At 56.5% G+C, this 14,093-nt stretch overlaps 7 protein-coding genes across 7 annotated transcripts; 4 read left to right on the forward strand and 3 right to left on the reverse strand.

Moving 5' to 3' along the window:
* Nucleotides 1-1,774: 1,774 nt before the first annotated feature.
* Nucleotides 1,775-2,467, forward strand: BGZ61DRAFT_479668 (uncharacterized protein; the record flags this gene model as incomplete). Its single annotated transcript, XM_046249123.1, has 1 exon — nucleotides 1,775-2,467. One exon carries the CDS (start codon nucleotides 1,775-1,777, stop codon nucleotides 2,465-2,467), a length of 693 nt encoding a protein of 230 aa, XP_046102952.1.
* A 549-nt stretch (nucleotides 2,468-3,016) lies between these two features.
* BGZ61DRAFT_355800 (WD40-repeat-containing domain protein) lies at nucleotides 3,017-4,201 on the reverse strand (the record flags this gene model as incomplete). The annotated part of the gene is made up of 4 exons (XM_046240742.1): nucleotides 3,017-3,794; nucleotides 3,844-3,939; nucleotides 3,989-4,034; nucleotides 4,078-4,201. 4 exons carry the CDS (start codon nucleotides 4,199-4,201, stop codon nucleotides 3,017-3,019), a joined length of 1,044 nt encoding a protein of 347 aa, XP_046102953.1.
* An 842-nt stretch (nucleotides 4,202-5,043) lies between these two features.
* Nucleotides 5,044-8,043, forward strand: BGZ61DRAFT_53708 (putative polyubiquitin binding protein). The gene is made up of 3 exons (XM_046254485.1): nucleotides 5,044-5,348; nucleotides 5,406-6,903; nucleotides 6,963-8,043. Exons 1-3 carry the CDS (start codon nucleotides 5,298-5,300, stop codon nucleotides 7,745-7,747), a joined length of 2,334 nt encoding a protein of 777 aa, XP_046102954.1. The 5' UTR covers nucleotides 5,044-5,297; the 3' UTR covers nucleotides 7,748-8,043.
* Nucleotides 8,044-8,668: 625 nt separating this feature from the next.
* On the reverse strand, nucleotides 8,669-9,490 carry BGZ61DRAFT_355511 (uncharacterized protein; the record flags this gene model as incomplete). Its single annotated transcript, XM_046240709.1, has 3 exons — nucleotides 8,669-8,899; nucleotides 8,958-9,286; nucleotides 9,352-9,490. 3 exons carry the CDS (start codon nucleotides 9,488-9,490, stop codon nucleotides 8,669-8,671), a joined length of 699 nt encoding a protein of 232 aa, XP_046102955.1.
* A 130-nt stretch (nucleotides 9,491-9,620) lies between these two features.
* Nucleotides 9,621-10,293, reverse strand: BGZ61DRAFT_53682 (uncharacterized protein). The gene has a single exon (XM_046254459.1). The coding sequence runs from the start codon at nucleotides 10,244-10,246 to the stop codon at nucleotides 9,758-9,760; it is 489 nt and encodes a 162-aa protein (XP_046102956.1). The 5' UTR covers nucleotides 10,247-10,293; the 3' UTR covers nucleotides 9,621-9,757.
* A 1,146-nt stretch (nucleotides 10,294-11,439) lies between these two features.
* Nucleotides 11,440-12,294, forward strand: BGZ61DRAFT_454663 (uncharacterized protein). Its single transcript, XM_046246261.1, has 2 exons — nucleotides 11,440-11,961; nucleotides 12,021-12,294. The coding sequence occupies exons 1-2, from the start codon at nucleotides 11,597-11,599 to the stop codon at nucleotides 12,241-12,243; spliced, it is 588 nt and encodes a 195-aa protein (XP_046102957.1). The 5' UTR covers nucleotides 11,440-11,596; the 3' UTR covers nucleotides 12,244-12,294.
* A 719-nt stretch (nucleotides 12,295-13,013) lies between these two features.
* On the forward strand, nucleotides 13,014-13,724 carry BGZ61DRAFT_454665 (uncharacterized protein). The gene has a single exon (XM_046246262.1). It carries the CDS (start codon nucleotides 13,115-13,117, stop codon nucleotides 13,649-13,651), a length of 537 nt encoding a protein of 178 aa, XP_046102958.1. The 5' UTR covers nucleotides 13,014-13,114; the 3' UTR covers nucleotides 13,652-13,724.
* Nucleotides 13,725-14,093: the final 369 nt, after the last annotated feature.

Raw genomic sequence — 14,093 nt, forward strand, 5'->3', positions numbered from 1 at the left:
AACGCACATGGTGCCCCTCTGCTGACATGTCCGAATATGCAAGTGCTCGGACGCTGAACAAAGCAAAATATGACGCCTCACAACCGACAGCTCGGTAAAGATGAGTACTCACAAAAAGATTTCAGGGTCCAAAACTCTCCTCTGCCATCCAGGCCGGCCTCTGCGCCGTGCAGACCGAGGACCGGCAGGTAAGCGGCCCGCGTTGGTGCCGTTATCTCCATTGGGGCACTCCAGGGGTCCATTGGCGTGCGTTGGTGCATCGGCAGCGATAACGAGCTCGAGGAGCCATCACCAATTCGCAGGTTCGTCGAGATCTGTCAGATGGTTCATGACGACGCTCGCTCCGTGTCTAGTCCCCCGCGCGCTACGACGGCGTTGGGCGGCCACTAGGCTTTTGACAACGCCAAGGGGACGGTACGGATGGGTCACAATTGGAGGCAAGTTTGCAACGGGAGGCCCTGAATGGACGGACTGTGCCTCACGCCGGCAGAGTGCAGCCAGCCATCTGGCCTCACCTTCATGCCGTGGGCTCCTTCGCGGAGAGACATGGCTTCCCTTCCCAGCTCACCCTCGCTAGTTTTGTTGCCTCGCGACGTGCGTTGTTGGCTCCCCCGTCTTGGTCTTGGTCTTGGCCTTGAATCCTTGGCTTCAACAAGTGATCATCGTGGCGGTTTCCTAATGCGCCCAAACCTTCACATGCTCCGAGTCCACTAATTCCGCATCCCATTCACCCCACTCTGTGACAGGAAACCACCTCGCTCCAGCCAACCGTGGGGATCCTTTGGCGAACGAGGCCCGCTGTGCTGTCCCCATTCAGAGATCTTGGCTGTTCCAAAATCCCCAGGCCACTCCTCTTTGAGTTCTCAGCCCTTGCCCGCCACACATAAACTTCGCAGCGGTCCGTCCAACCAAACGCTCCAACACACCTTTTGCCAGAAACGTGGCAGGTCCTCGGCCTGCCGACTTGTTGCCTCGGAGCAACCCCTCCTTGAGCAAGGAGGGCCATGCCGAGACCTCCGCCCCCCCACAACCGGGGTCCGTAGTGACAACTCCGGCCCGGAGCCGCAGAGCTCCACACTCCACACCTGCACCATCCAAGTTCCCTTTCATCAAGGGTCAATATCCGCTGTTGCAGTGGCATTTTCGCTCCCGGTTGCAGATCCCAAAACACCATCCTGCTATATGCCGTAGTCCTGCATGTGATGGGAGCGACCGGCAAGACAATGCGAAACTAGAGGCGTCGCCGGTGTGTTGATACAGCCAACGGGGTCTCAAGGCAGAGTCCCGGATTTCGCGGGAAAACCACGTGTAAGCTATCAGAAACGACTATTGAGCCAAGTCGACATGTAAGCGATTATGAATACACTGTGGGGAATGGATGGAGCTTCGGTAGATTTTGAGCCAGGCGTGGTGAGGAAGTGGTGTAGGGTAGTGAACACCGTAACAAAGATGCACGTCTTTCAGGTGTTATGGTTATTGTATCAAAGAACATGTTAAGAGTAATTGAGTTTTCGTAACAACAATGCGTATTGTTAGGACACCACGGCTTGGACGACTAATCTCAGATCTGAACATCTTCACACGGTATCCTCCACGGCATCCGCTACCACAACGTATTTGAATATAAGCGAAGCTCAGGTCTCTTCCGATCATGTATCTCACCACGGGTCTAAGTTTCTTGACATATCAGTTCCATAAAATACCAGGTTATTCATTTAGGTAAAACCATAGGTACTTAAGCAACCACCAAGTCACAAACAAGCAATGAGTAATCATGCGGTCTGGCAATACCCGCTCCTTTAAACGCGGCTTTCTCACCAGGTCCCAAACCAAACCCATTATCCCTGTCCGTAACCCGGGCCGTGAGCTCTCCCACCTCCTCCACCCTAGTCGCAGCTGGCCTTTGGTACGAAGCCGAAGCACGCTTGGAACCACGACGCTGGAAGAGACAGCTGCCCTGGAGAAGTTCATCGACCAGTTCTTTGAACAACCCGTTGCTGTTAGCAGTCAGGCGCAAGTGCGTTTACATCGCATGAAGAAGCAGCGGTTTGTGAGGATGCTGTATCCGGAGGATGATGAGCATATTGGATATTCAGGAGACGATGAATTTTCAGACTGCGAGGAGTATCTGGAGGTTGAGGATGATAAGTCCTCGGATCCAGCCGACTTGGACAGCGAGGAAGGTGAGTTCGTCGACGCTCCAGAATCCCCCCAATCCATGGAAATAGTGGACGACGGCTATGATTCCTCTAGCCCAGACGACATAGATTCTCTCAACGAGTCGATGTCGGAAGTGCAACTGGCCGAATCGATGCTCAACACCAGCAGCCCTGACCGGAGCGCGCCGGGCCTGAACTGTCACGTTTTCAGGGTTCCGCCAAAGGACGAGTCCATGTTTTCCAGTGTTTCTACGAATCCACCCACACCTGACAGCTTTCAAGAGGGGTGTAAGGATAAGGTAACATGAGTTGGCTAACTGATAGTCTATGATATGACTTTACCACATGGATGGAGTACAGGGGGTGGATTGATTTAGCAAAACACTAATGAACTGATTTAGTGGCGGTTAATAGACTAGCATTAAAGAAGAATTGCCTTTAATTTCGTACACTTTGTAGTATCAGCATCTAAAGAGGAGAACTCATTCCTGCTGTACGTCATATACTGTCCATTGCCATGGCTTTCCACGTCTAAATACATGTGTGTGCGTGATTGTGATATTGCGAGTCTAAAATATGACTTGATCCACGACTCCATCAGCCAAATACTACCTCGTCATGTCCTCTTCATGCGCGAGTCTAGTCTGCTCCTACGAAGAGGTTGCTCTCCAGTTGGTGCTGCTGTGGCAGTCCTCACTCGTACTCGTGCGACGCCTGTGAGAGCTTTCGAACGAATGGGCAACAGCCTCGAAGCTCATGTCCGAGTCTCGACTGCTCTGTGGTGTAAAAGGACCCGTGGGATGGCTGGAGTCATGCCCGTCTGATATCGATGAGACGATGCTGCGTTCTGTGTCCCTCTATTCCGCAGTACGCTCCGTCCCACCGCGCCAGAGGCCATAGAAACCATCACAGTTCTTCCACAGCTTGATAGTGCCGTCCTCAGAACCCGTGGCATAAAGCTTTCCGTCTGGGGAAAATGCAATGGACCAGATGGGACCGTGATGACCCTTGTGGGTGTCAATCTCAGTCTCATCGTCGAACCGGATAACCTTGGCCCACGTGCCGGGCTCCTCGCCAACTACCAACTTGCGTCCCTTGACGTCGAGGGCCACGCTGGCAATCGTGTAAGGCAGGGAGATGCGCTTCAGCTCATCCATGGCCTGAGGTCCCCCCCAGAAGTAGACCGTTTTCCCAGCCGCCACAGCAAGCACGGGCTTGCCTCCACCAATGTCGTCAGGGGAAGCATACTCGGCCGCCAACGAAACCATCTCGCACGACTTGATATCGCCGTCAAGAACTTCGTGGCGGATGCAGGCACGGCTAGGGAGGTCGAGCCATCGGATTGTCTTGTCCGAGGCTGTGACAACAATGTTTGGGTCCTGGGTCCAGCAGATGAACTTGATGGAGCCGGTGTGGACGCCCTCGCCAATCTCAAAACCAGCCGAAGCAGGGATTGTCGCAGGAGTTCCAGGGTTGGAGGCGGCAAGTTCCGTCAAGTCGAAGACACGGAGCTTTTTCTCGAAACCGCCCGTGGCGACGAGGTCCGAGTTGTCAGGGGGGTATGCGATGGCGCGGACGATGTGGTCATGTTGCAGGGTGTAGAGGAGCTCGCCAGTGTGGGTATCCCAGATCTTGCTGGTGACGTGTGAGTAGGGAGCGCGTAGAGGACGACATGCAAACTTACGCAGTGAAATCGGCCGAGGCAGTTGCGGCATTCGACGCATCGGGGCTCAGTCTGGCCTGCCAGACAGCGCCTTTGTGGCCAATAAAGGTACCGATCCTGTCAAGTGTGAGATGGGGTATAGATGAGTCCAAAGTCGGGCACATACCAGTCGCCAGTAATACCGTCGCGAAGCATAGGGTTACCATCTGATGCTCGGTCAGCACGCAGTATGCGACAAGTTGGCAAACGGCGTACCTTTGCAAGCCGAGATCATGTAGTAGACATCTTCCTTCTCCAGGGACGAGAAGCATATGTGGGGGACCGGCCGAGAGTGACCGTGACAGGTCAGGGGGACGTATTGGCGATTTTCAGAAGCCATTGCGATAGAGTGGGTGGGCAATGGGTTGCGGTGAATGGCTGTATCTGTTGGTGATGTCCCTGAGGGTCTGTAGAGGCGGTGTCGAGAATCGGGGGGAAGCGGGGACGTGTCGAGTAGCAGCGCGACAGAGTGAGGCAGGATTCGGTCGGCAACGTGTGCGATGCGATGAGGTGTAGAGGGAGATCGGAGGTCGTAATAGTCGTGAACTTCGTTAAGAGCGAACTGGGTCGTGAGTCGTTTGTCGCGTGTCGTCGCAACGAGCGGGGTGCAGAGGAAGGGGGGAGGGAGCGTGACAGCGCGCGCAGGCGGATGAGCTGGTGGACGAGGAGAAGAGAGAGCGCCTGCAGTCGATCTGAGGCACCGTAGGCGAAGTCGTGGTCAGTTCCCCCCGGTATAGAGAGGGAGAGGGAGGGAGAGAAAAAGGAGAGGGCGGAGGTGGTTGATGGGAAGGAAATTTGTCGATGGTCTGGGCGGTTTATTTTGGCCCCAAGCGGCCAGTTTCCAGTGCTACGCTCCGGTAAGGGACTGGACAGGGACAGGCAGGCGCCGGTTGCGGGTTTGCGCTTGCCAAAACGGACGGCGGGGTTCAGGAGTGAGAGCGCATTCGGTCAGGGTCTCAGACTCAGGGACTCACAGGGACTCTCACCAAGGAGCGGCGGATCACAAGCGGAAGGTGCTCCGCGCACTGCCACAGAGCGGGGTATTGAGAGCCTCTCCCGAGCCACTGTTGGCACACAGTGGCCACTGAGTGGCTCTCACCATGTAGGTGGAGGTGGCTGGTGACATGTTGCCATGCTTAGTGAGTGACGCACCTGTGGCTCCGAGCTGACCGACGAGGGGCGGCTCGGCTCAGCTCTATCTACCAGCTTCCATCACTCTCCTTTGTCCTCGGCCGAACGACCCAGGCACAGAATCGCTTGGCTTGGCTTTGTTTACGCAACTCTCTAAACCAGTCCATTACTCTCTGTCACAGCTCCTCTCCCCTCCCTCCTGGTCGACTCGCTCGTGGTTCCGTGCCACCTTGCGTTTGGACATTCATCTCCCCGCATACAACATCTGAACATACAACACTCGTCAACTGAGTGTAGAGGCAACCATGGTCGCCGACTTTAAGCTGTCGGCGCAATTGGTCGGCCACGAATCCGATGTACGAGAGCCCTTTGTTTCCCGTTTCCTCTTACGACCCAGCTAACACCAGCTCCAGGTCCGAGCCGTTTCCTTCCCATCCCCCGGCGTTGTTCTCTCCGCATCCCGCGACTGCACCCTCCGCGTATGGCGCCGCGCGCAAACAACACCCCCAAGCTTCGATGCCACGCTACTGAGCCGCGGCTCTGAATACATCAACTCCGTCTCTTTCCTACCGCCCTCCAAGGACCGCCCAGACGGCCTCGTTATATCCGGCGGCAAGGACACCATCATCGAAGTCAAGTCCCCCAGCGCCACCTCTGCCGACAACGCCGAACGCCTTCTCGTTGGCCATGCCCATAACGTGTGTACTCTGGATGTGGCCCCCGACGGCACATACATCGTGTCTGGCGGCTGGGATGGCCAGGCCCGTGTCTGGAATCCTACCAAGTGGGAGACGGAGCTGATGCTGAGCGGTCACGAAGGCATGGCTGTTTGGAACGTCGTGGCTTTCGATGAGCACACTGTCGTGACGGGCTGTGCCGATAAGAGCATCCGCATCTTCGACCTACGGAAATCCACCGCTGGCGAGGTAGCGCCCCGTTCAACCATCTACACCCCCGACGTCGTCCGCGCCCTCTGCCGGGTCCCCAAAAACCACCCTAGCGGTGCCGATATCGCGAGTGCCAGCAACGACGGCACCCTGCGTCTGTGGAAGCTCAACGGACAGCAGGTGGGCGAGCTTCATGGACATGACAGCTTCGTCTACAGCCTGACAAGCCTCCCCTCGGGCGAACTTGTCAGTGCCGGCGAGGACCGCACAGTGAGGATATGGAGGGGAACCGAGTGTGTCCAGACCATCACCCACCCTGCCATCTCCGTGTGGACTGTCGCTGCGAACCCCGAGACGGGTGACATTGTCTCAGGCTCTAGCGATGGCGCAGCTCGTGTTTTCACTCGTCGCCCAGAAGCAGTAGCCGACCAAGAGACGCTGAAGGAATTCGAGGACTCCGTCAAGGCATCTTCCATCCCTCAGCAACAAGTCGGCGGCGTCAACAAGGAGAAGCTCCCCGGACCCGAGTTCCTCACCTCCAAGTCCGGCACCAAGGAGGGCCAGGTGCAGATGATCAAAGAAGACAACGGCTCTGTTACGGCGCACCAATGGTCAGCAAGCCAGCAGCAGTGGATCAACGTCGGCACCGTTGTCGACGCTGTAGGCAGCACGGGCAAGAAGGTTGAGTACAACGGTCAGTCGTACGACTACGTTTTCGACGTGGATATCGAGGACGGCAAGCCCGCTCTCAAGCTCCCATACAACCTCTCCGAGAACCCCTACGAGCGCGCCACCAAGTTCCTCGGTGACAACGAGCTGCCCCTAACCTACCTCGACAACGTCGCCAACTTCATCACCGAGAACACAAAGGGCGCCACTCTCGGCGCAGATGCGGCACCGTCCGGCGGACCTGACCCCTACGGCACCGAGTCACGATATCGCCCAGGCCAGCCGACCGAGCCTCAGCAGCCCAAGGTCCTTCCCCAGAAGGAGTACCTGAACATCTCAGCTGCCAAGTATGAAGGCAAGTCTATCAGACGCTGTTTCCGTATATCATGGCCTCTACTAACTTCCGCTCTCCAGCCATGTTCAACAAGATCCTTACCATCAACAAGAACATGATCTCCTCGGGCCGCAAAGATGCTGCCTTCAACCCCGAAGAGGAGACCATCCTTCGTGCCCTGCGTGAATCCCTCGAGTCTTCAAAGCCCCTGCCCCCCAAAGCCCTCGGTCTCGTCGTCCGCCTCGTTACCCAGTGGCCCTATGGCGACCGCCTCCCCGGCCTTGACCTCCTCCGCTGTGTGGCAAAGTTCCCGCTCGCCGCAGACGTCTCCGATCCCCAACACGGTACTCTACTAGATCTCGCCACCGCTGCGTCCGTCCCTAGCGGCGGCGATGCTCCCAGTGAGAATGCCGTCATGATGGGCCTGCGAACCCTCGCCAACCTCTTCTCCTCTGCCAACGGCCGCAGCGTCGTCAGCGCAAATGCCGACAAGGCCATCGGCTTCCTCGAGCGTGTCACGGGTATCTCTGGTGGCGACCCCATCGGCCCCTTTAACCGCAACGTTCTCATCGCAGCCACCACCGTCGCCATCAACCTCGCCGTCCTCGCGCACCGCGAGCGCCTCCTCGCGGTTGAGCAGCGCCGCCGCCTCGTCATCGTCCTCGGCGCCGTGCTCAACAAGGACCAATCCGACTCCGAGGTCCTCTACCGCGCTCTCGTCGCTCTCGGTACAGTCCTCTCCGCCTCGAACCAAGAGTCGGCAAACCTCGGCGTGGCTGGCTGGATCCAGGCCGCCGCCGCTCGCTCCTCCGAAGACCGCGTCAAGGCCGTCGCCGCGGAGTGCTCCAAAGTCGCCCCGCGATGAAACGCCCACTTCCTCATAACCAAAACGATGCCAAGGGGGACAGCGGCTGACGAAATCAGATGGCCGACACGTGCGACAGTGTGATTGTGACGAGGAACCCCGTTGTCCGTCACGGCGCTTACGCCGAATTGCGAGCGTGTCGTCACACCCCGGGAAAGGGACCTGCCGGATCGAATCCCCACTCCGGCCGGCAATACGGGATTGTCGCCCACCTATTTTATTTGGTTCCTTGCATAGGCTCGGGCCGGACGGCAGAGAGAAGAGAGATGGAGCAGCATAGTGTGGAGCATAACGCAAGGAAGCGCAGATAGACAAGAGCAGAAATACCAACCATAGGCTATAGCATGTTTGATCATGACGATTTTTCCTTTGGTGACGATAGTGCTTGTTGGCGGATATCTGACATAGCAGGCGGACTGCTATGTTGAGTCGGAGAATTCCGCGTTACGTCGTGAATACAAGTCAAGAAATGAATGTCACGGAGAATACACAATACGAAGCACACATTTCTTTCATAATCATATCATCGATTCATTCGTGCCCGTTCTAGAGCAATGTAACCCGATGTAGCACCCCGCCCTCCAATCAAGTTCTACCTCGGGAGAGCGAGGCATTTCGTCCCCAGGTTGAGTTCTCGCCTGGGTTCCGAGATGAACAAGTCCAAGAGACAAGACAAGACAAGAAAATAAGCTCCCCCAACACCTAAACAAAGACAGGAGATAGAATCTCTATATCCCCCGAGAAAATGTGGGAATAAATTAAAAAATGACAGAAATAGGGAGGTAGCCGCCTCCCGTAACCCAAGGAGAACCGCCAGTAAAACGCCGTAGGTATATGATTGCGGAATGTACATTTTTCGTTTCAGTCCGGTCGGGCCTGGGAGAAGATTGTTCCTCTATCCCAGACCTTTGCCGGGTGCGCTTATGCGAACAGCAGCCACAGACCGGCGCCAACCAGAGGGAGCCAGCCCGCCCAGCTAATTTGTCTGAGACTCGTGGCGCTCGATTCGTTGATGTACTGGTCGGAGCCAGATTGTTTGGTGGTGATGGTGAAGACTTCGGCGAAGCCAATGTCTGTCGAGTTGTAGCAGTTGGTCTCGTTGACCTCGTTGAGGCGCTTGTCACCGGGCTCGGCAAAGATGATGTCGACGCACTGTGGATGATGTTAGTTATCGATGCAGAGACCCATAGATTCCAGGGCAGTCACATACCGAGAACAGTGCGGCGCCGTGGATAGCCAGCTCGACAATCTGGATAGTCGCCTTGTCGCCAGCCTTGACGGTTGTGTTCGTCGGGAGAGGAACCTGGGGCAGGCAGATGGTACCGGGGAACGGGTTGTTGGTGGGGCCGAGGATCTGGAACTGGGGAACCATGGGGTTGGACATGTTGAGGGGACCGCCGTCAGGACCGTCGCTTCCGAAGCCCATGTTGATGTAGGCAAAGGCAGTCTCGTGGCCGCGGAACCAACCTGGCTGGAAGGCGACGGCACCGCCGGTGGTGGGCCAGTAGGTGCGGTTTTGCGTCACGTTGTGGCCACCGCCTGAGGAGGATGAGAGTCAGTATGGGGGGAATGGCAAAGGGAAGCAAAAAGCCATGAGCACTTACAGGGATACATCCATTGCATGCCGTAGGGGAAAGTGTCGTTGGTGATGAGGGTGTTTCCACGCCATCCCGGGTAGGTGATGACAATGTGGGCGGAGGCGACGGCCGCGAGGACCAAGGTGAGGAGTGCGGATGACTTCATGTTGAAGGTTGTATGTGGGTGTGAGAGGTTGACAAAAATTGACGAGAGTCGAAATCTCAAGTGATGAGAAAATCAACCAAGTTCTGGTAGGGATCTACACGTCTTCCAGAGACGGTTGATTCGAGGTTTGCGCGACCTGACTGAGCCAGTCCGCGATAGCAGCGGGGGGGGGTTGGATTCGCAAGTTGGGCGAGTTGAGAGGGGTTGATTGGCGTCTTTTCCAAGGCTCACCACAATCCACAAAGCTGCAAGAAAAAAAGCTGGGCGTCAAAGCTGGAGGAGCAGCAGCTGGAATAACTGAAAGGAGGAGACGAGACGAGACGAGGCAGAGGCGGGCTGGCCGCATGGGCGAGGGCAAGTCTTATGGCGCTGGGGGCCATATCCAGCCGCCCAACTTGCATGCGAGCACTTGGGTTGGAGCTCGGAGCAAGCAAAACCCCGGTGTGATTCGCACCACGGCGCGGAGAGAGCCAGTGAGAGGCCAGTGAGAGGCTGGCGAGATGCGGGCGGGAGAGCAGGCATCGCAAGGCCCCCCTGTAGCAATCCCGACGCCGCAGGCCAATGGGCGTCGTGAAACGGGTGACGGTCGGTATTGACTGGCGGTATCGCCCATCTGGTTGGCGCATCGCAGGACGTGTTTAAGCGCCGGCACCATGCCGTAGAGGGTGCGTTGGACTGAGTTGGAGCATGAGGCCCAGCCAATAAAGGCCCCGGCCCGCCGAGGGTGGCACTCCGGGAGTGGAGCGGCGTCGGCATCACGGAGGGGAGAGGGGAGAGGGGAACACGGATGGACGAGCAAACTTGGGTCAGATTACCAAGTACACTCTGTTGGGAGAGAGACCTGAGGCGATCAGGGACGGGATATTGTCGACTGACTTTGGCACAAATCGCCGTGGAAATGGCACGAGTTGGTTCTGCCGCAGTCCCGCACCCGCCAACGGCATCGCAACCTTTTTTGTGCCGCACACGCCGGGCGCCTAAGTCAAGTCACAGCCAAGGTGACGGATTGAACGTCGCGAACCCAATTTCTAAAGAAAGAAGAAAAGACGCGCGCATTCGGCGGCGCACGCGTGGTCAGCATGGTCAAGGTCGAACGACGGGCTCAAGTGCCGGCGCCAACGGAACACTCTTCAGTTGTAACTTGTCAGCGTCAGCACACCGGACGGGATCGACGGCGACACAGGTGTAACACCAGGTCGTCCGCTGTATCTGCGTGCTTTTGCGTGCGTCCACCTGTGAACCTACCCACCTCTGGATACGTCTTGGTATCAATCGGTCTGGTCATTCATGTACGCGTGCGTCGGGCGCTGTGAGATGATGCTGATGGTGCCGCGCAGCCGGGCTCTTGCGCCGACGCTTGTGCAATGCGATGACGACGATGGATGACGGTTGCAATGGCCGTGGTGGGCGAGAGCAATGGATGATGTGAGACATTGGAGCAACGTGAAGCTGCATATTCTGGCTGAGCAGCTGTCCTGCTGAGTCTTGGTGTTTCCACCCAGCAGGTGAGGTCTCACCGAGCCCTCACCGGGGTCCACCGAACTGTGGGGCCGGAAATTCTGGTGCACTTCAGAACCTCACTCAAGATACAATATAAAGTCTACACCGAGTACCGATCGTCTGGGGCCCTCGCTCGATATATAGACAGAGTCGACTCAAGAAAGGGCTCTAGTCCCCTCACCATTCGAGTCCTGAGATACACAAAAGACACCCCCCAAAAAAGAGGAATGTCCCCCCTCACTCACATCATCCTCACTCACATCATCCTCACCCAACATGTCCCCGCAAGACACCCAACCAGCCCATGACCAAGACCATGACAATTCCCACCACACCGCCAACCCCAAGAGCCAGAGTGGACGCAGGTAACGTCCAAATCCCGCCGCAGCGGCCGCCGCACCCGCACCGCCCCGCTCCCCGTCGTCCCGCGCACCTCGGACCTCCGCCCTGCCGCCGACCTCGCCGCCGACCACCGCCGCCTCCGGGCCCGTTGGGAGGACGACGAGTGCTGCCGCCGCCTGCGCCATCTCTTGTCTACGCATGCCTCGCGTATCAAGAGCGTCTCGCGCGCGGTGAACCTCGGCGTCGGCACGTTTGATCCGGCGGATGGCTCGTGGGAGGCCAAGCGCTCGAGCCATGTCCAGCTCATTGCATTTCTCGTCATCGTCGAGGAACTCGGTGCGTGCCCAGTTCCCCGGGACCCTTATCCAGGACGCTGACATGCTCCGTGTAGAAAACATCACCGGCGGCAAGATAGAGTGCATCTTCCAGGACCCCGTCTTCACCCAGTCCGACAAGGACTTCCTCGCCAGTCTCGGCCACCAGGTCGTCGAGACCCCTGCGGCCTGCCACATGATAGATGCAAACTCCCTCTTGTACGGAATCCACCTCTACCGACCCATCTACGCCCTGGCGCTGGAGAAGAGTCTGCCGGCCATTTTCGTCGGCACCGGCTGGGACGTCTGGGATGAGTGAGTTGTGCCCGTCGGCCCCTGAGCACCTCGACGCTAACCACAGTGTCGTGACGCAGTCTTTCCAACACCGAAGGCCTCGAGAAGATGGAGGAGATGGAAAGGACTTACACGAGGTGCGCGTTCCCGCAGGACTCGCACGGCCAGGCCTTCTCCAGCACGTCCATATACTGGAAGCCCGCTCCTGAAGCTGCGACTGCATCGTCGGAGCAGGAAGCTACAGGCAAGGCGTCGGCGGAGGATGAGATTTCTAGCAAACTAGAATCAACTACTATTTCATGATGCCACTTACCATCGTTTCTACTGCATGGCTCTATTTAACGCCTCTCCGGACCTGACTCTCTTGTGCATCCAACGACCCCCGTATCCCGTGCTTGAATCACTGCTGTCTAAATGCGGGATCAAAGATCCTCCCTTTCTCGTCCCGCCATGTAGCTACCTATACTCCAAATCGCACCCTCTTCTCATCGTGCCCTCGCAATACCAAACTCGGACATTCCTTCTTCCTTCTGCTCAACATCAACTTCCAGTCATATTCTACGATCCAATTCCTTTTTCCTTGCATTTTAAGATACCCCCGAGACTCGTTTTCACGTCCCTTTTTGGTTGGCGCACAACTGACATGCAAGCCTGCGCGCCTCTACTTTGAAACTACCAACCATCACCAACTCAACACCGACACACAGCAACCTCGTGTCTTCAACACTCAACTTTGTCGACACCTTGACGCAACACCTCTCCTGGCCCAATTGATTTTCAATTCACTCTTCTTTCCAACCAAAGCCCAACCTTACCCAGCTTAGTTGTTTCAACTTTATTCAATCCAGTTTCCCTCTTCTCTTCAATCCAATTCGCTTCATTCCTGCCCAACCACTCATCCTCATCCCATAACAACCACAATGCCTCGCTCCGATAAAATGAACCCCTTCAAGCGCGCCGAAGTCCGCGCCCGGGAAGCCGAGTACCAAGCCATGTGGCAGGCCTGTGAGCGCGCCGCTCGCAAGGACGAGTACCAGAAGTCAACAGTGCCCGTCCGCCTGGTCATTCTTCGGGAGGCTCTCACGGGGCTCTTGGAGAAGAGGTACGCTTTTTTTGAGTCCAAGGATTTCATCACGGAGTCTGGATACGGTTGGGTGCTAACAGGTACAGGCGTATGACTGGGAAGCAAATGTGCAACACCAACCTCGAGTTGATGATCGAGCGACACCTCAGACGGGAAGCCATGCCACGCAGCCAATTCCGCGACAGGACCTTGCAAGCAAATCCCAACAATGAGGCATTCAACGACAACAACGTCCCTCCCGCCATGGGCCTCGCACCCTCTCCTCTCCCGCGAGTGGAAGTCCCGCCCATGATAAAGTACGACCACGAAGCGCACCCCCACAACCACCCACCACAGTACGCTCGCCCTCTGGCCAGAGATCACGGCAGTTCCGAGGGATACCCGCCACCAATCCTCGAAAACCATCCCCACAACATCACCCTGTATAACGAACTGGCGGCGTGCCGAACAGACCGCTGTGTCCTGTTGCATCGGCTTAATGCCCTCGAGGACGAGGTCAATCGGACTTCCAATCTCGTCTCGATTCTCTTCAATGAACTACACCCCGAGATCATGTCAACTCCTCCGACACCCGAAACAATGGGTCTGTCTGAGCATGACGAGATGATGGAGGGTGTTGATCTCTGAACGCCATGTCTAAAGGGGGAAATTGGCGGAGAGGCATAAAAAGAACACGATGAACGGACAGGTGAAATGTCCGTGGCGAAAAGGACATTGCTGAGGCATAATTATATTGGGTCCGGAGTCAGGAAACTCCTCCGCGATGCTATATATAGAAGAGCAGCTATGTCACATCACTTCACAGTGGAGTTAGTTTCACCATCCATATGCCTTTGCATTTTTATCAGTAAGCCTCCACACTATATACCTTGTGTAAAGGGGATTTTACAAAACCCTGACCCCTTTCCTATCTCGCCAAGTATGCCCATCTTGTGGCCTCCTTACATGATTACAAAAAACAATACCAGGACTATGCCCATAACCTTTCGCTCCCAAACTCCCGTAATACCGACCGAGGCCAAAACAACCTCGGGCGTATCCAACATGGAACCGCTGTTTAATCCCCATG

Source organism: Ilyonectria robusta, assembly GCF_021365365.1.
Source record: "Ilyonectria robusta strain PMI_751 chromosome Unknown BGZ61scaffold_13, whole genome shotgun sequence".
Taxonomy (NCBI): Eukaryota; Fungi; Ascomycota; class Sordariomycetes; order Hypocreales; family Nectriaceae; genus Ilyonectria; species Ilyonectria robusta.

Bases quoted from the DNA above. Each gene is read 5' to 3' on its own strand.
- BGZ61DRAFT_53708 (XM_046254485.1), top strand. From the start codon at position 5,298: ATGGTCGCCGACTTTAAGCTGTCGGCGCAATTGGTCGGCCACGAATCC. The intron at 5,349-5,405 runs GTACGAGAGCCC...CACCAGCTCCAG, and splicing joins TGGTCGGCCACGAATCCGAT to GTCCGAGCCGTTTCCTTCCC. The intron at 6,904-6,962 runs GCAAGTCTATCA...TCCGCTCTCCAG, and splicing joins CTCAGCTGCCAAGTATGAAG to CCATGTTCAACAAGATCCTT.
- BGZ61DRAFT_53682 (XM_046254459.1), bottom strand. From the start codon at position 10,246: ATGCCGACGCCGCTCCACTCCCGGAGTGCCACCCTCGGCGGGCCGGGG.
- BGZ61DRAFT_454663 (XM_046246261.1), top strand. From the start codon at position 11,597: ATGGCTCGTGGGAGGCCAAGCGCTCGAGCCATGTCCAGCTCATTGCAT. The intron at 11,962-12,020 runs GTGAGTTGTGCC...GTCGTGACGCAG, and splicing joins GGCTGGGACGTCTGGGATGA to TCTTTCCAACACCGAAGGCC.
- BGZ61DRAFT_454665 (XM_046246262.1), top strand. From the start codon at position 13,115: ATGACTGGGAAGCAAATGTGCAACACCAACCTCGAGTTGATGATCGAG.